Source organism: Pipistrellus hanaki (assembly GCF_964339955.1).
Source record: "Pipistrellus hanaki genome assembly, chromosome: 1".
NCBI classification, from domain to species: domain Eukaryota; kingdom Metazoa; phylum Chordata; class Mammalia; order Chiroptera; family Vespertilionidae; genus Pipistrellus; species Pipistrellus hanaki.
Genome location: NC_140503.1, coordinates 92136325 through 92159259, shown reverse-complemented (window position 1 = coordinate 92159259; position 22935 = coordinate 92136325). Strand labels below are relative to the sequence as shown.

At 38.1% G+C, this 22935-nt stretch overlaps 1 protein-coding gene across 5 annotated transcripts in view; it reads left to right on the top strand.

Moving 5' to 3' along the window:
• ARHGAP12 (Rho GTPase activating protein 12) overlaps positions 1–22935 on the top strand; it is a 132021-nt gene that overhangs the window by 7502 nt on the left and 101584 nt on the right. For all 5 annotated transcript variants that reach the window (XM_084875880.1, XM_084875879.1, XM_084875877.1 and 2 more), the window contains exons 2-3: positions 2754–2791; positions 4889–5640. In XM_084875880.1, the coding sequence (XP_084732006.1) occupies positions 4966–5640 (675 nt within the window). In that variant the 5' untranslated portion in view covers positions 2754–2791; positions 4889–4965. The remainder of the gene's footprint in view (positions 1–2753; positions 2792–4888; positions 5641–22935) is intronic.

The window sequence follows — 22935 nt, the reverse complement described above, 5'->3', positions numbered from 1 at the left end:
TTTAAGTTGGTTAACATTTACATGTGAGGCTGTGTTAACATTATATTGTTCATAGTATTAGAATTGTTTAATAAGCTATACCTATATATGGGACTTAAATATAAATTTATTAATTATGGGTACATTTATTATGTTTTTCTTAAGATGTTGTTTACTTTTTTGATATAATTACTAAGGACACCATACTGAGAGATATGGTTGATTAAGTGGATGTCCTAGAGAAGGAAGATAACCTTTGCTGAGCTGTGTAATTTGTGGAGGAAAAGATGAGAAAAATTGGCAGACAGAAAGGAAGAGGCTATTAGATTTTAAAATATCTCAATAGAAAGTTCTGAATCTGACTTGGAGAAAGAGAAGTAAAAGATATAAGCAGTTGTATGCTTGTATGTCTGTTCTTGTTGAAAAACAAGGAAGAGAGTTGTGCAAAGCCTACATATGTATTTTTGAAACTGCAAAGAAAATCGGTTGGTACTGGTCAGTAGCTATGCAAAAATGTTACTTATACTGGTTAGGTACTTTGTGTGTGTGTGTGTGTGTGTGTGTGTGTGTGTGTGTGTGTGAGAGAGAGAGAGAGAGAGAGAGAGAGAGAGAGAGAGAGAGAGAGAGAGAGAAGAAAGAAGAAAGAAAAAAAGAGATAAATATGGATGCAAGAGTCTGATGATGAGTACAGAATATATTTCAATTAGAGGAGTGTTTTGCTCAGTGAGTGCTGTAGTTGAATAAGATTCAAACCAAAATATTTGAGGATAACGGGATACACAGTGTTCAACCTAATTTAAAGAGAAGAATCCACAAGTTTGGGGAATGGATGAAGAAACAAGACAAAACTAAATGTTTTAATATTGCTTATCTTTTTAAAAGTACATAAGTTATTCACACATTTGCAGGTAATTTTCACTGAGATCTAAGTTTTTAGAGCTACCCATAATTATTTTAATTTTCTTTGACTCCATAGTGTATAATAAGGCTTTTATTTTATCCTTTTCTAGATCTTGGATTGTAATACATAATTTCTGCTATGTGATTTTTTAGAAGTTTATAATTTTACTAGCGGCCCAATGCACGAAATTTGTGCAAGAGTAGGCCTTCCTTCCCCCGGCTGTGGGCACTGGCTTTCCTCTGGCTGCCGGCAGGCACCTGGGAGTTGGGCTTCTCTTGGAGTCCTGGCTTCATTTATCTGGAATGATGTCTGGTCTAATTACGCTTTTATAGATTAGTCTCTCTTAGGGGCTTCCAAGTTTCATTCCCCATCTTGCATCCCACTATTACCTAGAAATCTATTTCAGCTCCTGTTCTATTACGTCGTGTCCACTTTTGCTCATGCCATCTGCCTTGATATCTTAACTATCTTTCTTGCATGGATTTTTAACTACTACTTTGTCTTCCTTGCCCTCACAATTCTCCTTGTCTTTAACTAAAACTATAGCTTGAATGTCTCATGTTGAACATGGTTAAATTGACTTCTTTATCTTTCTTCCTAACACCTCCTTCATTCTTACTTATCTTCTAGTCACTGGGAAGGTGTAGTTATAAGACCTGGCAATAAGAGAGATGGAACATATACTGGCCTTATAATCCAGTGTTGCTTCCCACCCCACAGCCCTCTCTGACTAGCATGAAATCATACAGTTTACTTGTTATCTTCATATTTTTTTCTCCATTCCTATGAATAGATGTTTGACTAATTAGAGTATGCTTGAGCTACAATAATTTTCTGCATATACCTTTACTTGTTTCACTGTCTTCAAAGGTATAAACTTAAGTTATTTTATTACTTCCTGGAAAGAAAAAGAAAAAGCGAACAAACATCGGAGGATAAATATCTCAGTGTGGAATTTTGAAAAGTAGTAGTGAAAAAGTTATGTAGGTAAAAAGATTAAAACACATAATGACTAATGTCCCAGTAATGCATGAAAGTAAAGGTTGGGCCTTTGGAAGGTTAGAATTCCTATTTACTATGAGGGCATAGACCATGTGGATTTGCTAGGGCTGGGGTGGGGTAGAGATAGGAAGCAGATTTTGGGTATGGTTAAGTTTTAGGTATTAAAACATCAAGTGGATTTGGCTATTAGTGGATGTCCTATAGTCACTTTTAATCTAGAAGAATCTCCCTCCCCTTTTCATTTAAAAAAATATATTTTATTGATTTTTTTTATAGAAAGGAAGGGAGAGGGATAGAGAGTTAGAAACATCGATGAGAGAGAAACATTGATCAGCTGCCTCCTGCACACTCCCTACTGGGTATGTGCCCCCAACTGAAGTACATGCCCTTGACCAGAATCGAACCTAGGACCCCTGAGTCCACAGGCCGACTGTTGGCCTTGGCTAACTTTGACCACTTGGTGTATTTCCCCATTTATAATTAGTAAGTAATCTGTGGGGAAATGTTAGTGCTCCCAACAACTTTCAATATTTGTTTTCATTCTCTTTACCCATTCAGTACATAAACTTGAAAAATACTTATCATTTTAACAATTTTACAAAAGTTGTTTCTCATGTTATTAGAAGTTTAAAAAGGTATTCTGTCAGAATAAAGCTGAGGGGCAGAAATGAAGTTGAGACAATGTGAAATGGAATAGGGGAGGCAGTGGAAAAGTGTACTTGTGTTTGGAGGATGTTGCAGACAGTGGTGGCATATAAAATTGTACTGTTTTCCTTGTAACCAGAAAGTTATGCTTCTGTGTGCAACATTGTACTTATAGCTTTCTTTAAGCAATTCTGGCCAAAGTTAATGAAGTTTATTTTTTTTATAGGTTTAAATTAATACTGGATATTTCTGTTTCCTTCTAAGGTAAGTTTTATTTTTTATTTTTTGAAACAACATCAATATATTAAATTTGTTATTCAAGTAGTTTGTCTAGAAAGTAAATTTTAGTTACTGATGTATCACTAACTTATTTATCAACTGGGCTTATGGGGTTATCTGTTACAGAGAATAATGATCCTCAGGGGAATGCTTGTTAGTTACTGCACATCAGCATACAGTAATATCATGCTCAGTACTTGGGTGCTGAGGAAAATTGGTAGGTTGTCATGGGACTTAGGGTAAATATTTTTGATACACTTAATATTCAGAATTGCTAAGGTTTGATCTGTGAGCTTTGGGTTGAGTATATTAGTTTCCCAGAGCTGCTGTAATAGAGTGCACAAAGTGAGTGGCTTAAAACAACAAAAATTTATTCCCTCACAGTTCTGGAAGCTAACTGTCCAAAATAAAGGCATAAATAAGTGTGCTCTCCTTCTGAAGGCTTTAGGGGAAGGTCCTTTCTTGCCTCTTCCCAGTATCCTTGGCGTTTTGGCTTACACCTGAATCACCACAGTTTCTGTCTTTGTGTTCATATGGGCTTTTTCCCTCTGTGTCTCCTCTCCTGGTTTTCAAATCTCCCTCTCCTTATGAAGACACCAGTCATTGGATTTTGGGGCTTGCCTTAATCATGCATAACTTTATCTTAAGTGGATTATATCTGAGCAGACCCTATTTCCCAAATAAGGTTTTTACAGGTCCTGGCTTTAGGACTTCAGCATACCTTTTTTGAGGGGGTGGGGGTGGGGTGGGGGAGAAGATACTTCATCCCACTGTGATTGTGGCTTGACTTGAGTTGCAGCAGTATTGAAATACTGTAATCATTTTGAAGTTTGAAAGCTGTGTTCTGAGGTACAAAATATTTTGGAATTCATACAGAAATTAAAGTGAAAACTAGAGCACTGGCTGGGTGACTCGCTTGGTTGGAGCATCGTCCCATACACCAAAAGGGTTGCAGGTTCGATTCCTGTTCAGGTCACATACCTAAGTTGCAGGCTCAATCCCCAGTTGGCTTGCGTAAGGGAGCATTGAAGTTTCTGTCTCTCTTTTCCTCTTTCTCTCTCAAACCAATAAACATATCTTCAGGTGAAGATAGAAAAAACAAAGTAAAAACTAGATTTCTTAAGCTAGTTTTGGGCTATTTTTAATAGACTTTGAATGGGTTTGGGATGGTGGTGGTAGATTTTTAACATTTACTAATACAAAGATTGATTATTTGTTGGCATTTGTGGGATTCAGCCTAACAAGAATCATGGCCCTCCTGAGGTAGACATAAAAGGAAAACAAAGTAAATTAGCAGTTTCTTTTTCAGTGTATTTTGTCTAACAATAACAATGTTGTATTTTTTATATTAGGAAATGAAAAATATAATTGGATAACTTTTTAAAATATATTTTCATTGATTTCAGAGAGGAAGGGAGAGGGAGAGAGAGATAGAAACATAAATGATGGGAGAGAATCATTGATTGGGTGCCTCCTGTATGCTCTCTCCTGGGGATTGAGCCCGAAATCTGGGCATGTGCCTTGACAGGGAATTAAATTGTGACTTTCTGGTTCATAGGTCGATGCTCAATCACTGGGCAACACTGTCTGGGCTGGGTAATGTTTTTTAAAGCTCATTAATGCTCTTGGTCATTTTAAAAATGAAGAGTACAATTTCATTGAAATTCAACTCCAACTTCAAAGATGATTTTAGCTAAAGCATACAGTGAACCTACATCAGTGCCTGGCCTATGGGAAGTACCTATTATTACTGAGCCTTACTAGAAAATGAAGGAGGTTTGAGGTAGTCATGAAAAGAAGGCAAGTTCTTCTTACCTCTTATTTTTGATAGTCTTGTGTCTGACTCGTCAGTAGTGTATTTACTATTCCAATCATTGGTTTGGTATTGGTCATAAATAACTGAAAAATGTACATTACAGTATTATGAGAGTTTTCTAATGTAAAAACAGTAGATTCATATTTACTTTCTGAGTTTGAAGGTAATAAATGACTTGTATTATGTGATGCTTGTGAGTAAATATAAAAAATCCAGACTCTATTAACTTGTTTCTTCATTCTGTTCTTCTGTTTAAATGAAAATAGCTATATTAATCCACCAAGACATAAGGCTATAATGTGGCATACCATGCTTTTTGAGAGGTGAATATTATTGAATAAAAATGGCTGACAGAAGTGGCAAGATTGTTTCAGGACAAGTGTATATCGAAGTGGAATATGATTATGAATATGAAGCAAAGGACAGAAAGATTGTGATAAGACAAGGGGAGCGATACATATTGGTGAAAAAGACCAATGATGACTGGTGGCAAGTCAAACCAGATGAGAATTCTAAGGCATTTTATGTTCCAGCCCAATATGTGAAAGAAGTCACCCGCAAAGCTTTGATGCCGCCTGCTAAACAGACAGTTGGACTGCCAAATAATTCTATGAAAGTGATCCAGAGTCTGCATCTTCAGAGATCAACAGAAAATGTGAACAAATTGCCTGAGCTTTCAAGTTTTGGAAAGCCATCATTGTCTGTTCAAGGAACAGGTTTTATTCGTGATGCCAATCAGAATTTTGGACCCAGTTATGATCCAAGTCAAACTGTCAACCTAAGCCTGGACCTCACCCACAATAATGGAAAGTTTAGCAGTGATTCACATTCACCTAAAGTTTCCAGCCAGAATAGGACGCGCTTATTTGGTCACTTTCCTGGTCCAGAGTTCTTGGACGTAGAGAAAACTAGCTTCTCCCAGGAACAGTCTTGTGATTCAGCAGAAATCTCAGAAAGGGCCCATCAGGATTCTGAGTCTGGTGATGAACTTAGCAGCAGCTCCACGGAACAGATAAGGGTAAGATTAAAAGAATGATGAAACACGTGTACCTTAATAAGAATTACAGATTTTAATTTAATTAAAAAATCTTTGTAAGAATTAAGAATCATTTCTTTTACTTTATGTTTACAAAATACATGAGTTCCATCCTGAATTAAAGAGATAGAGAATATGTAAATAATTTGTAGAGTTCACTTTATGGTTTTCATATTCTTGGATATTTATAGGACTAGAAGTACTTTATGTGTGGAAAAAATTTTCTCTTTATTGATTATACATGAGATAGAAAGATCTTAATTTACCCAGAGATGATATTTCTTTTATTAGAAAAAGTTTGTTTTCTAGCAGTACTCATTTTGACTAGTTTCTGATAAGTCTCCAGGTAATAATGGATATACGGGGAAAGATGTTACTGGAATATTAACCACTAAATCTTGTATTTCAAAACTTATTTATTAACCTGGAATATTAAGAAAACAGTAAAGCTCATAAACCTTTACCTCCATTCATGGACTTTCTTGTGTATCCATGTTTATTTGCATTATCTGAAAAAAATTTTATGTGTCTATTGTTTGGTTTCTAAAATTTTTCCTTCACTTTATTTTGAGATTAGTTTTTGCCAGTTTATTAGGTATAGTGAAGTAATTTTAAAAGCACATGCCTAAAATCGAAACTTAAATGTATAGGGTGTCCCCCAAAATGTATATATACTTTGAATGATTGTAAAGTCAGGGCTTATTAACATACAACTCATCTTCAAAATTAAATTAGCAGCTGTTAAGGTGTATGTACAATTTTTGGGGACACCATATATTTGGAAAAGTCTAATGTTAAGTGTACTTGAAAACACCAAGGTTTGATCCCTGGCCAGGGCACATACAAGAATCAACTAATGAGTGCATAAATAAGTGGAATAACATTACTCTCTTCTTCCCTCCCTTCATCTCTCTTCCTCTCCCCCTCCTTTTCTCCCTCCCTCCCCTCTGCCTTCCTCTCTTTAAAATCACTTCAATTTTCATTTTTTATTTAGGTACACTGGCCAGCCTGTATTCTCCTCATTATGGTCATTTTAAAATCATGGCATGCAATTTCATGGCTCTTTACTTCTCCTGTTTGGAAATTCTGTTAGATTTCTCTAGCCAGTCCCTTTCTCTTCATGGCAATGTTCAAACTTTTTATATTATCTTTAGTTCTTTGATTCACTTGCTTTTCTCTGCTATCTTATCAGGCAACCTTTTCTTCTGTTTCACAGCAAAATTAAAAGCTATGGGATAGAAATTGCTTCAACTTCGGGGAGGATGTTAATAGCACTTAATAGCACTTTTAACAGCTGCTAATTGCATTGGCTTTCGATATGAATCAGACTTTATAAAGGTTCCCTTTACGGTTTCCATAATTCCATTTTATCATGCTCAATGTGATGATTGGGGCAAATTACCGTATTTTCCGGCGTATAAGATGATCCACCTAATTTTATTTTATTTTATTTTATTTTATTTTTTTATTTTTTTTTTTTAGTCATAGTAGGGGATTTTAATATCTTAGAGTCATCAATGGATGGATCTTCCAGACAAAAAATCACTAAGGAAACAGTGACATTAAATGACACATTATTTCAGATGAATTTAATTGATATTTATAGGACATTTCATCCCCAAACAGCAGAATGCACATTCTTCTCAAATTCTATATTATGTTTAGATATGATTTCTCTAATCCCACTCTGCTGAGAGTTTTTCTCATAAATGGATGCTAGATTTTGTATAATACTTTTTCTGGATCTATTGATGAGATCTTGTGATTTTTACCCTTCTTTTTTTATATGATGTATTGTTATGCCCAGACTTCGTGATCCCCCAAGGACCACCAGGGAGCCAAGTCCGATGCAATAAACAAAAGAGCCTTCACCATGCTAGCATGGGCCCCCCCAACTCATGCCGGCAGCATGGCGGAAGAGAGCGAATTTCTCCCAGTCCAGGGGTTTTGAGGGCTAGGGATAACTCCGCCCTGCAGGGCGGAGTTGGGAGCTCATCCTCGCCCCGCCCTGCCCTCTCATTCCCCCCTTGTCTAATGTGCCTAGTCAAATCATTGACTCAGCCTACTTCCTTTCAGCATAAACAACAAATACAGTTATCAAGACCCTTAGTACCACAGTTCCCCTTAGTATTGTCTTCACTGAAGTCCAGTTCCCCTCCTGCAGGCACCAGTTCTCCTCCTGGTCTGTAGTTGCCAGGATCCAGGCCATGCAGGAGCTGGGAGTCATGTAGTCAGGTCTGGGTGCCATTTATTTCAACAGCAGTGGGCGTGCTCAGGATAACAGTGCAGCATCCCTTTGAGTCCTTGGGTAGTGAATTTCTTTACCCACATTGAGTTCCGGGGCTACAGGGTCTGCGGTGGGCACTGGCAGTGCATCTGGAACAAGCAAACTGCAGAGCCTGTAAGGACTTGAATAAGGAAATGGTTACCATACATGATCCCCTCCCAAAAAGGGGAAACTCGTCCCAGTAAGGGGTACACCTGGCCCTCAAGAGGGCAAAGGACAGGGGGTTGGTCCAATTTTCACCGATTCTAAGACACATTTAGTTAAACCCCCTTCCTCCCGAGTCGCACCTACCTGTCCTAAGGCTAGAGCCATACTCTGAGATACCTTAGCTACCAAGGTGGGGCTGTTATCTGACAGTGGGGTATACCTCAACCTAATCTGAAGTGTCTATAAAAACTAGACCTTAATGCTGGTGGTTTAATCTCTGAAATCCACCTACCAATGCTCTCCTGGGGAGGTTCCCTGGGACCTGAATTCCCAGGGGGTGATCCACCTAATTTTACAGTTAAAACATAGGTTTAGGCCTATATTCGCTGTATAAGACTACCCCCACTTCCGAGGCAACACCAGTTCTTTTTTTAATAGACCGCCTCTCTGACTCTGGCCAATCTGAGCAGGCTTTTTTTCGTTTCAAAAGTCATCTTATACGCCGGAAAATACGGTAGTTAACTTCTCCATGTTTCAGTTTTCTCATCTTAAATTGCAGATCATGGGCTTGTTGAGGATTAAGTGGGTTACTATATCTAATATGCTTAGACCTATGTCTGGTACATACATACGTTAGGTACCTATTGCTGGAATCTCAGTTGTTGAACTTAGTTCCAAAAGGCTGTTTGAAAACCAAAGAATTTTTCCCATTAGAAATAATGTAAATTGGATCAATTCATTCCAGACCCCCAAATGATTTCCTGTTTTATTTTTATTTTTTATTTTTAAATAAGTCTTTATTGTTCAGATTATTACAGGTGTTCCTCTTACCCGCCGCCCCCCCCCCCCCCCCCCATAGCTCACCTCCACCTGATTCCCCACACCACCCCAATGCCCTTGCCCCCAACCCCCACCACTGTCTTCATCCAGAGGTATAAGACCTTTGTCCAATCTCTTCCCAAACCTCTCACACCCCCTTCCCCCTGTGAATTGTCAGTCCACTCCCTTTCTATGTCTCTGATTCTATTACATTCATCAGTCCATTCTGTTCATCAGATTTTTTTATTCACTTTTTTTTTAGATTCACTTGTTGGTAGGTATGTATTTGATGTCATTTTGTTCATAATTTTCATCTTTACCTTCTTTCTCCTCCTCTTCCTCCTCCTTTCCCCCTTCTTCCTCCTCCTCTTCCTCTTCTCTTCCCCTCCTTTTCCCCCTATTCCCCCCTCTTCTCCCTCACTTCTCCCTCTTCTCTCTTCTCCCCCCTCCCCCTCTCCCCCTCTTCTTCCTCTTCCCCCTCCTCTCTCCCTTCCCTCCTTCCCTTCCTCTTCCCCTTTCGCATTTCATGTAATACTGGTTTGGTGGCGATGAACTCCTTTAGCTTTTTCTTGTCTGTGAAGCTCTTTATCTGACCTTCTATCTGGATGATAGCATTGCTGGGTAGAGTAATCTTGGTTGTAGGTTCTTGCTGTCCATCACTTTGAATATTTCTTGCCACTCCCTCTGGCCTACATAGTTTCTGTTGAGGAATCAGGTGACAGTCATATGGGTACTCCCTTGTAGATAATTAACTATTTTTCTCTTGCTGCTTTCAAGATTCTCTCTTTGTCTTTGCTCTTGGCATTTTAATTATGATGTGTCCTGTGTGGTCCTCTTTGGATTCCTCTTGTTTGAGGTTCTGTGTACTTCCTGGACTCATAAGTCTATTTCTTTCACCGGGTAGGGAAAATTTTCTGTCATTATTTCTTCTAATAGGCCTTCAATATCCTGCTCTCTCTCTTCTTTTGGCACCCCCAAAATCCGGATGTTGGTATGCTTAAAGCCGTCCCAGAGGGTCCTTACACTATCCTCACACTTTTGGATTCTTCTTTCTTTTTGTTTTCCTGGTTGGGTGTTTTTCTTTCCTCATATTTCAGATCTTTGGTTTGATTCTTGGGGTATGTTGATCTACAGATGAGTTTCTGTATATTCTTTAATTCAGACAGTGTATACTTAATTTCTGACTGGTCCTTTTCCTTTTTTTTTTTTTTTTTTTGGCATTCTCATTAAGGTCTTTGAAGGTCTCATCAAGTTTCTCAGCAGTCTTTAGAAGGTTCTTGAGTAACCTTATAAATGTGGTTTTGAACTCTATGTCATCCAGAAATTTGCTTTCCTTCGTTTCTTTCATTCGTGACATGTTTTTTTGTCTCTGTATTTTGGCTGCTTCCCTGTGTTGATGGAGTGGCTTTGTATGGTAGGTGACCTACGGGGTCCAATAGCTCAGCCTCCCCAATCACCTGAGGTGGATGCTTTTGGTACACCCCTTTGTGGGCTGAGTGCAAGGTATTGGTGTAGTTAAGCCTTGACTGCTATTGGTACACTGTGAGGAATTGACCTCCACACCAATTGGCTGTGAGGACCTGCTGTGTCTATAATAGAAGAACTGCTGTGCTGGAGACACGCATATGGTGAAGGAGTTGTTTCAGTGGGACTTTGGTCAGACTCCTGAATGTGTCACTTATAGATATGAGGAGTTGAAATCTGGTGTCTCACATTGACCACTAGGTACACTGGCTTCTGGATCACCAATGGGGTGCAGTTCAGCTACTGTCTGAGGTCACCCTGCAGGAGCTACAGTGAGAATTACAGTTTTCTCCTCTTTTCTTGGGGTTTGGAGGTTTTGGAGCTGTTTGACCCAGGTTTCAAGTTTGCTAGGTTAAGCAGCAATAGGGCAGGCCATTCATATGCAAAAGCCGCTGCTTGGAGCTTGAGTGGGTTTGTAGTTTGTGTGGAGCGGAGTCTCAGGGTGTCAGTAGACTAGGTCGTGGCAAATAGCAATGGTTGCCTGTCAGCCATCTCTGCGGCTCAGACTGCGTCCCAGAACACGTCCCCGCGTCCCAGCAAAGTAAACAATTATTCTTGCTCGCGACTCTGCGAGCAAGCAGCCCTCACTTTTCTACCTGATGGCAGACAGTCCAGCTTCTCCCTATAGGAGTTTGGGTCCCCCGAGTCTCCCCAGAAACTGGATTTCAGAGTAATTGGGAGCTTGTTTTCCTTTGGATTGAAAAAAACAATGCCCGCTGCCAGCCCGGATCACGCCTCAATACCTCAGTTTTTTAGTGCTTGTGCACGTCTCAGCGCTCTTTTCTCTTTCCTTTTAGTTGTAGAACTTTCACTCAGCCAGCTTTCCTGTGGTTCTGGGTGATGGACATTTTGTCTTTTAGTTGTAGTTTTGAAATTGTTGTGCAAGGCAACAATTTAGGTGTTTACCTACGCCGCTATCTTGGATTCTCCCCGATTTCCTGTTTTTACCTTTTTTATAAACACTATATGTTTAATGTTGTTTAATCTTTAAATAAACACTTTGAAAACAAAAACAACATGAATTATAAATGAAAATTTAACAAAAAGGGAATTAAATTTACAGTAAAACGTGAAAATTTTAAAATAAAAATAGCAACAAAAGCAACAAAAACCCATGAAAATATTCACAGCACAATATGTGGAGTGAACAGTGGTAGACTGACTCATACTCGAGCAATCTCTCTGAATTCTCTCTTTTGTTGCCTGAGAGATGTATGACTGATCATACAGCATGATAGGGTTGTTGAGTCCAGAAGTGAATTATGTTCGAGCAATGAGGTTTGACTGTACCTCCAAATTTAGTGACTTAGCACAGTAAGAATTGGGTGTGGGAGGGTACTTTTATTATTTATTTATTTTTTAAAAAATATATTAATTTTTTTACAGAGAGGAAGAGATAGAGATGGAGAGTTAGAAACATTGATGAGAGAGAAACATTGATCAGCTGCTTCCTGCACACCCCCTCCTGGGGATGTGCCCCCAACCAAGGTACATGCCCTTGACCGGAATCAAACCTGGAACCCTTAAGTCCACTGAGCCACACCGGTCAGAACAATGTGGGGGGTACTTTTAAAGATGGCTCACTCATATGGTGCTAGTTCAGTCTCTTCACATATGTTTGAATGTTGTGACTAGCTTTTCCCTAGAGGGAGTATTGCAAGGTAGAACAAGATAGAAGTTGCATTATCTTTTTTGCCTGAATCTTGGAAGTTACACACTATCATGTCTTTTTTTTTTTTTTTTTTAATATATATATATATATATATATATATATATATATTTTATTGATTTTTTTACAGAGAGGAAGGGAGAGGGATAGAGAGCCAGGAATATCGATGAGAGAGAAACACCAACCAGCTGCCTCCTGCACACCCCCCACCGGGGATATGCCTGCAACTAATGTACATGCCCTTGACTGGAATCTAACTCGGGACCCTTGAGTCCGCAAGCTGATGCTCTGTCCACTGAGCCAAGCCAGTTTTGGCATGTCATATCTTACTAGTATGCAATTCATTCCTGTTCTCTCTGGGTGTACACATCAAGGTCTGAGGACATTGGGACCACCTTGGGGGCTGGCTATCACCGTAAGTATTCAATAAATTATAGCTGTCATTATTATTAATCATTATTTATTTATCCTCACCCAAGGATTTAAAAAAATTATTTATTTTCCCCCACATTTTTTTATTCTTTATTGATTAAGGTATTACATATATGTTCTTATCCCCCTATGGTCCCCCTAATTCTCTCCCTCCCCTACTTGTACCCTCACCCCCCTGGTGTCTATGTCCATTGGTTAGGTTTATATGCATACATACAAGTCCTTTGGTTAGATCTTTCTCCCTTTACCCCACTCAACCCTGCCTTCCGTCTGAGGTTTGACAGTCTGATAGATGCTTCACTGTCTCTGGATCTGTTTTTGTTCAACAGTTTATGTTTTTCATCATATTCCACAAATGGGTTTGATCATGTATCTTTCTCTGACTGACTTATTTCACTTAGCATAATGCTCTCCAGGTCCATCCATGCTCTTGCAAATAGTAGGAGTTCCTTCCTTTTTGCAGCAGTTTAGTATTCCATTGTGTAGATGTACCACAGTTTTCTAATCCACTCATCTGCTGATGGCCACTTAGGCTGTTTCCAAATCTTAGCTATGGTGAATTGTGCTGCTATGAACATAGGGGTGCATATATCCTTTCTGATTAGTGTTCCTGATTTCTTGGGATATATTTCTAGAAGTGGGATCACTGGGTCAAATGGGAGTTCCATTTTTAACTTTTTGAGGAAACTCCATACTGTTCTCCACAGTGGCTGCACCAGTCTGCATTCTCATCAGCAGTGCACAAGGGTTCCTTTTTCTCTGCATCCTCGCCAGCACTTGTCATTTGTTGATTTGTTGATGATAGCTGTTCTGACAGGTGTGAGATGGTACCGCATTGTCATTGTGATTTGCATCTCTTGGATGATTAGTGACTTTGAGCATATGTCTCTTGGCCTTCTTGTATGTCCTCTTGAAAAGTATCTATTTAGGTCCTTTGCCCATTTTTTGATTGGGTGTTTATCTTTCTTTTGTTAAGTTGTCTAAGTTCTCTGTAAATGTTGGAGATTAAACCCTTATCGGTGATAACATTGGCAAATATGTTCTCCCATGCCTGAGCTTTCTTATTGTTTTGTTGATGGTTTCTTTTGCTGTGCAGAAGCTTTTTATTTTGATGTAGTCCCATTGTTTATTTTTTTTCTTAATTTCCATTGCCCTATGAGCTGTATCAGTGAAGATATTGCTTTGGCATATGTCTGAGATTTTGCTGCCTGTGAATTCCTCTTAAGATTTTTATGGTTTCCCGTCTTACATTTAAGTCCTTTTCCATTTTGAGTTTATTTTTGTGTATGGTGTAAATTGGTGGTTTAGTTTCATTTAAAAAAATTTTTTTTTATTAAATTATTATCTTTGTACATATACCATTGCCCCCCCCCCCCCCATACATGCTTCCCAGAGTTTTGTGTCTATTGGTTGTACTTATATGCATATATACAAGTCCTTCGGTTGATCTCTTATCTACCCCAGATCTCCCTACCCTCCCCTAGTTTCATTTTTTTTTTTTTGCATATATCTGTCCAATTTTCCAAACACAATTTATTGAAGAGACTGTCTTGACTCCATTGTATGCTCTTGTCTCCTTTGTGAAATATTAATTGAGCATTATGGTTTGGGTTGATTTCTGGGTTCTCTATCCTATTCCATAGGTCTACTAGTACCCTTCTTGTGCCAGTACCAGACAGTTTTGAGAACTGTGGCTTTGCAATATATCTCCTACTTTGTTCTTCTTTCTTAGGATTGCTGCAGCTATTTGGGGTCTTTTTTCCAGATAAATTTTTGGAGAGTTTGTTCTAGGTCTGTGAAATATGCTATTGGTATTTCAGTGGGAAGTGCAATGAATCTATAAATTGCTTTGGGTAGTATGGACATTTTAATAATGTTGATTCTACTAATCCATGAACACAGTATGTTTTTCCATCTTTTTATGTTTTCCTTTACCTCTTTTTTCTTTCTTTCTTTCTTTCTTTCTTTCTTTCTTTCTTTCTTTCTTTCTTTCTTTTTTTTTTTTTTAAATATATTTTATTGATTTTTTACAGAGAGGAAGGGAGAGAGCTAGAGAGCTAGAAACGTCAATGAGAGAGAAACATCGACCATCTGCCTCTTGCACACCCCCTACTGGGGATGTACCCGCAACCAATGTACATGCCCTTGACTGGAATCAAACCTGGGACCTTTTAGTCCGCAGACCAACACTCTACCACTGAGCCAAACCGGTTTCGGCTACCTCTTTTTTTCAATGTCCTGTAGTTTTCCGAGTACAGGCCTTTTACCTCCTTGGTTAAGTTTATTCCTAGGTATCTTAATTTTTTTTTTTTTTTTGGTGCTATGGTAAATGGGATTGCTTTTTTAGACTCTCTGTGTAATTCACTGTCCTACATAATAAAGAGCTAATATGCTAATTAGATCAGATGGCAGGAAAATTTTGTATAACCACCAATGGGTAGGGGGTGGGGCTGTGGGTCTTCAAGACAGCTGAGGCCATGAGGCAGCTGGAGCCTTGAGGGCTGAGCTCCTTGCACGAATTTCGTGCATCTGACCTCTAGTTGGTATATACTAGTAAAAAGGCCATAGATTTCTGGGTGTTAATTTTGTATCGTGTTACATTGCCAAATTCATTTATAACTAATAATTTTTTGATGGAGTCCTTAGGGTTTTCTATGTACAGTGTCATATCGTCTGTGAAAAACAACAGTTTTACTTCTTCTCTTCCAATTTAGATATTTTTTATCACTTCTTCTCTAATTGCATGGCTAGAACTTCCAGGATTATGTTGAACAGGAGTGGGGTGAAATTGGACATCTCTATCTTGTTCCCATTCTTAGGTGAAATGGTTTTAGTTTTTGCCATTGAATATGATGTTAGCTGTGGGTTTGTCATATAAGGCTTTTATTATGTTGAGGTATGATCCCTCTATTCCCACTTTGCTGAGGGTTTTTATTTAGAAAGGGTGTTGGTTTTGTCAAATGCTTTTTCTGCATCAATTGATATGACTGTGATTTTTATCTCTCATTTTGTTTATGTGATATATCACGTTTATTGATTTGTGGATATTGTACCATTCTTGTATTCCTGGGATAAATCCTACTTGGTTATGGTGTATGATCTTTCTGATGTATTGCTGGATCAGATTTGCTAGAATTTTGTTGAGGATTTTAGCATCTGTGTTCATGAGGGATATTGGCCTGTAATTCTTCTTTTTTGTATTCTTTTTGTCTCGTTTTGGTATTAGGGTAATGCTAGCTTCAGAGAATGAGCTTGAAAGTATTTCTTCCGCTTTACTTTTTAGTAGTCTGAGAAGGATAGGTTTTAGTTCTTCCTGTTTGGTAAAACTCCCCTATGAAGCCGTTTGGCTTTGGGATCTTGTTTACTGGAAGCTTTTTGATGACTGCTTCAATTTCCAAGGATAATTTTTTTTTTTTTTAAATTTCTATTGATTTTTAGAGAGTGGAAAAGAGAGGAAAAGACAGAGAGAAATATCAGTATGAGAGAAACAAATGTCCTTGACTGGAATTGAACCTTGGACCTTTCAGTGCATAGGCTGATGCTCTTTTCACTGAGCCAAACCTGCTAGAGCTATTGTTTATATTATTATTTTCACCATCAAATCTTTAAGTACACTTATATCAGCAATAATTTTTATCCCCAGTATAATGCAAGTGTTGTCTCTCCTATCAAAAATGTATTTGCTTTTCCCTTTCTTCCACAAACCTTTTGCTAAACGTTGTATCACATTGTGCTCATGTGGCTGTAGACTCATTATTTACCAAGTTTTTTCATCAGCATTTAAATTTGCTCCTGTGTTTCCCTTCTTAGTAAAGCTCTTCAATGACACCTTTCCCTCTGAGTATCACTTAGTACTACCCTTACCCTTTACTGTCAATTTACGGAAAGAGTTGTATATATTTACTTTTCTGCATTTGCTCATTTCCCACTCTTTGTTTAAACTATTTTTTAAAAGATATATATATATATATATATATATATATATATATATATATATTTAAAATATATTTTATTGATATTTTACAGAGAGGAGGAAGGGAGAGAGATAGAGAGTTAGAAACGTCGATGAGAGAGAAACATCGACCAGCTGCCTCTTGCACACCCCCTACCAGGGATGTGCCCGCAACCAATGTACATGCCCTTGACCGGAATCGAACCTGGGACCTTTCAGTCTGCAGACCGACGCTCTACCACTGAGCCAAACCGGTTTCGGCTAAAATATATTTTATTGATTTTTTTACGGAGAGGAAGAGAGAGTGATAGTGAGTTAGAAACATCGATGAGAGAGAAACATTGATCAGCTGCCTTCTGCATACCCCCAACTGGGGACATGCCCTCAACCAAGGTACATGCCCTTGACTGGATTCGAACCTGGGACCCTTCAGTCCGCAGGCCGATGTTCTGTCCACTGAGCCAAACAGGTTTTGACATATTTTAGTATGTTTTCTAACTCCACCAAGCCACCTAAATGTCTTGCAAAACTATGATATCACAATCAGGATACTGACCTTGTACAGTAGAGATACTGAGCATTTCCATCACCACAAGGATCATTTATGGTTTCCTTTTATAGTCACACCCTCTTCCCTTCCACCCCCTCCCTGGTCACCACTGTTATACTCTCCATTTAAAAATTTTTTGTATTTCAAGAATATTATCTAAAAGTAGTTGTATGCTATATAATCTTTTGGGATTGGCTTTTTTTTTTTTTTTAAATATATTTTATTGATTTTATACAGAGAGGAAGGGAGAGAGAGAGTTAGAAACATCAATGAGAGAGAGTCATCAATCAGCTACCTCTTGCACACCCCCTACCGGGGATATGTCCGCAACCAAGGCACATGCCCTTGACCGGATTTGAACACGGGACCCTTCAGTCCCCAAGCCGACGCTCTGTCCATTGAGCCAAACCATTCTTGGCGGGATTGGCTTTGTCTTTCAGTTTAATTCTCTGGAGATTCCATTTGTTGTGTGAACTAGTATTTGTTCTTTTTATTGCTGACTAATATTCTGTGGTATAAATGTACCATACTTTGTTTCATCATTCACCCATTGAAAAAAATCGGGGTTTCCAATTTTTGGCTGTTGCAAACAAAGCTACTATATATAAACATTTCTGCACAGGTTTTATGTGAACATAAACTTTGTATATCTCTGGTATAATTGCCCACAAGTATAATTGCTGATGGTAGTTGCATGTTTAATTTTTTAGGAGACAACCAAACTCTGTGTTCTAGAGTTGCTCTATCATTTTATGTTCCTATCAACAATGTTTGTAATTCAATTTCTCTGCATGCTCACCAGCATTTGGTGTTGTCACTACTACTTCTTCTTTTTTTTTTTTTTTTTTTAAATTTCTTCATTGATTAAGGTATTACATATGTTTCCTCATAGCTCCTTTTACCCCAAACACCCCTTCCCCCACTCATGTCGTCACCCCCCTGGTGTTTGTGTCCATTGATTAGGCTTATATGCACGCGTACAAGTCCTTTTTTTATTTGAGCTATTCTTATAGATGTGTAATATCTTGTGATTTTAATTTGCATTTCTCAAATAGCTAATGATGTTGAACATCTTTACATGTACTTATTTGCTATCCGTAGATCCTTTTTATTGAAATGTCTCTTTGCCCATTTTCTAATTGGGCTGTTTTGGTACAGTTGAGTTTGGAGAGTTGTTTATATAGTTTAGACCTGTGGTCGGCAAATTGCATCTTGCGAGCCACATGATGCTCCTTGGCCCCTAGAGTGTGGCTCTTCTACAAAATACCACGACCTGGGCGAGTCTATTTTGAAGAAGTGGCATTAGAAGAAGTTCTAAAAAATTTGGCTCTCACTAGAAATTTCAGTCGTTGTACTGTTAATATTTGGCTCTGTTGACTAATGAGTTTGCCAGCCACTGGTGTAAATACTAGTCATTTGTCAGCTACATGATTTGCAAATATTTTCTCCTAATCTGTAGCTTGTCTTTCCATTCTCTTAAGCAGATTTTTTTGTAGAGCAAAAGTTTTTAATTTTTATGTCTAATTTACTTTTCCTTTTGTGGATCATGCTTTTGTGTCGAGTATAAGAACTCATTGCACAGTTCTATTAGGTTTTTCCAGGGAAACAGAACCAATAGTGTTTGTGTGTAGAGACATTTATTTTAAGAAATTGGCTTATGTGATTATGAAGGCTGGCAAGTACAAAATCTGCAGAGTAGGATAATATGTTGAAGAACCAGGGAAAAGCTAGTGCTGAAGTTCAAATCTGAAGGTCAACTGGAAGAATTTATTCTTGCATGGGGGGGGGGGGGGAAGTCTTTTGTTCTTTTCAGGTCTTCAACTGATTGGATGAGGTCTGCCATATTATTGGGGGGTGGGGAAATCTGATTTACTTAAAGTCCACCTATTTAAATGTTAACTATAAATCTAAAAACACTCCTACAGAAACATCTACACTAATAGAAGGAAAACATGCAAATTGACCATACCTCTGCCACACCCACCAGCCAATCAGGAGTATGCAAATTAACCCAACAAAGATGGCAACATAACTTTATCAGCTAGAATGCAGTACTGCATGTGCAGTTTTGTTTTGTTTTGTTTTGTTATGCAAGCTCCACTCATTAACACCTTTATCTCCACTTGAGACCAGAATCAAACCACAATCTGGGTATGTGCCCTGATTGAGGATTGAACCTGGGACTCTTCAGTGCACAGAACAATGCTCCAACCAACTGAGCCATACTGGCCAGGGCTAAAGTTAGTTTATTTTTTCTCATATTCTGCATTCTTTTCTGGAATTCTCTATTCCATTTCAAATTTCTAATTTTTGCATACATCAAGGTTTGCTCTTAGTGCTGTAGAGTTCAGTGGATTTTGACAAATGCACAATTTATGTGTCACAATTTGTTTATTCATTATGAAGGACATTTTGGTTGCTTCCACTTTTTGGAAAGTTTGAATAAAACTGCTAGAAATATTTGTATTCAGGTTTTTATGTAGACACATTTCAGATCATTTGGGTAGATACCTAAAATCAATTGGGTAAATACCTAAGATTGTTAAGTAGTATGATAAGGCAATATTTACCCTTATAAGAAACTGCCAAACTGTTTTTTCAAAGTGGCTATTTCATTTTGCATTCCCATCAGCAGTGAATGAGAGTTTCTCATTTTCCATATATTCATGATCATTTGGTATTGTCATTTAAAAATTTTTTTTAGCTGTTCTAATAATATGTAATATCTTGTTTTAATTTCCATTCACTAATGACAAGTGATATTGAGCATCTTTTCATATGCTTATTTTATGTCTTTGTATCTTTTTTGATGAGGTGTCTAGATCTTTGTTCATTTTGAAATTGGGTTTATTTTCTTACTGTTGAGTGTTAAGAGTTCCTTGTATGTTTTAGGTACAAAGCCTTCACCACCCTATTGTCTGTGTCCATGCATAATGCATGTAAATTCTTTGGTTAATATCTTTCCTAACCCCAGGTCCCCTTCCTTCTGAGATTCATCAGTCTTTTCCTGGTTTCTATGCTTCTGTGTTTTTTAAAAAAATTTATCCTAGTTTATTTTGTTCATTAGATTCTATGTTCATTTATTTTAATTTGTAGATAGATATGTATTTATTGCCATTTTATTGTTCATATATTTCAAAAAAATATAATTTTATTGATTTCAGAGAGGAAAGGGGGGTGGGGAGAGAGATAGAAACATCAATAATGAGAGAAAATCATTGATCAGCTGCCTCCTGCATGCCCCACACTGGGGATTGAGCCTGTGCTCTGACTGGGTTGAACCATGCACTCCTGGTTCATAGGTCAACACTCAACCACTGAACCATGCTGGTTGGGCTCTTATTCATATTTTTGATCATCTCCTCTCCCTCCTCCTCCCTCCATCCCTCTTCTTCTTTCTCCCCTTCCTCCTCTTTTCCCCCTTCCTCTCCTTCCCCCTCCTCCTCTCTCTCTTTCCCTTCCTCCCTTTCCTCCCCATTCTCTTTCTCTTCCTTCTCCCTCTTTTTCTCATCCTCTCCCTCCCCCTTCCACATTTCATGTAATACTGGTTTGGTGGTGATGAACTCCTGCAGCTTTTTCTTGTCTGGGAAGCTCTTTGTCTGACCTTCAATTCTAAACTATAGCTTTGTGGGACAGGGTAAACTTGGTTGTAGAACCTTGCTTTTCTTTTTATTTATTTTTAAAATCTTCATTATTGAAAGTATTACATATGTCCCCTTTTCCCCCCCATTGACTCTGCCAGTCCACCCTTGTCACCCGAGGCCTTTACCACTCTGTTGTCTGTATCCATAGGTTATGCATATATGCATACAGATTCATTGGTTGATTTCTTCCCAACCACCCACCATTCCCTGCCTTCCCTTTGAGGTTTGACAGTCTGTTCAATGCTTTTATGTCTCTGGATCTATTTTTAATCATTAGTTTATAGTCTTCATTAGAGTGAGATCATGTGATACTTGTCTTTCTCTGACTGGCTTATCTCACTTAAAATAATGCTCTTCAGGTTCATCCATGCTGTTGCAAAGGGTAAGAGTTCTTTCTTTCTTACAGCTGCATAGTATTCCATTGTCTAGATATGCCATGGTTTTTTTAATCCACTATCTGTTGATGGGCACTTAGGCTGTTTTCAAATCTTAGCTATTGTAAATTGTGCTGTGAATAGGGGCACATATATTCTTTCTGATTGACGTTTCTGATTTCTTAGGATATATTCCTAGAAGTGAGATCACTGGGTCAAATGGGAGTTCTATTTTTAATTTTCTGGGGAAGCTTCATATTGTTTTACACAGAAAATGTACCAGTCTGCATTCCCACCAGCAGTGTACGATGATTCCCTTTTCACCACATCCTCGATAACACTTGTCATTTGTTGATTTGCTAATGATAGCAATTTTGACAGGTGTGAGGTAATACCTCGTTGTTTTGATGTGCTTCCCATGGATGATTAGTGACTTTGAGCATCTTTCCATATGCCTTTTGGCCTTCTTTATGTGCACTTTGGAAATGTAGACATAAAGTATCTAGGTCCTTTGCCATTTTTAACTGGATTTTTAAAATCTTTCTTTTGTTAAGTTGTGTGAGTTCCCTATAAAATTTGAAGATTAACCCCTTATCGGATGTATCATTGGCAAATATGTTCTCTCATGCAGTGGTTTCCTTTTATTTTGTTGATGGTTTCTTTTGCTCTGCAAAAACATTTTATTTTAATGTAGTCCTATTTATTTTTTCCCTTAGTTTCCATTGTCCTGGGAGATATATCGGTAAAGATATTGCTATGATAAATGTCTGATATTTTGCTGTCAATGTTTTCTTTTAGGATTTTTTTTTTTTAAATATATATTTTATTGATTTTGTACAGAGAGGAAGAAAGAGAGATAGAGAGTTAGAAACATCGATGAGAGAGAGTCATCGATCAGCTGCCTCTTGCACACCCCCTACTGGGGATATGCCCGCAACCAAGGTACATGCCCTTGACCGGAATCGAACCCGGGACCTTTCAGTCCGCAGGCCGACGCTCTATCCACTGAGCCAAACCGGTCCCGGCTCTTTTAGGATTTTTATGGTTTCACATCTTACATTTAAGTCTTTTACCCATTTTTAGTTTATTTTTGTATATGGTGTAATTTGGTGGTCTAGTTTCATTTTTTTTTTTTTTTTTTTTTTTTGCATGTATCTGTCCAATTTTCCTAACACCATTTATTGAAGAGACTGTCTTAACTCCATTGTATGTTCTTGCCTCCTTTGTCAAATATTTATTGAGCATAATGGCTTGGGTTGATTTCTGGATTCTCTGTTCTATTGGTCTATATACCTGTTCTTGTGCCAGTTCCAGGCTGTTTTGACCATTGATCCATGAACCAGGAGGTCAAGGTTCAATTCCTGTTTAGGGCATATGCCTGGGTTGTGAGCTCGATCTCCAATAGGGGGGCGTTCAGGAGGCAGTTGATAAATGATTTTTCTCTCATCATTGATGTTTCTCTCTCTCCCTCTCCCTTCCTCTGAAATAAAATAAAAATATATTTTTAAAAAAGAAAGTAAAGAAAAACTAAGGATGTGATACCCATAGTTGCCAAAAACATGTTTACAGCCATAAGGAAGAAGTCTATGTGGAAGAATGATAGGATCATGAAAAGAGAAGTAGAGATGAGAGACACAGAGAGAAAAGGAATCATGACAGCAAACAAGGCCCCAGTGGCAATCACCCCTAAAGCCTGGGTGAATGAACACTTCCTGTAGCTTTGTTAAATGAGCCAATAAATTTCCTTTTGCCTAAACTTAGTCACAATTTGTTTTTCACCACTTACCACCAAGTTCTAACTAACATGCAAAGGATTAAAGCACAAAATGGAAATAAATATAAAAGAAAATAAAGCCGAATGCACCTATGAAGCATAGGT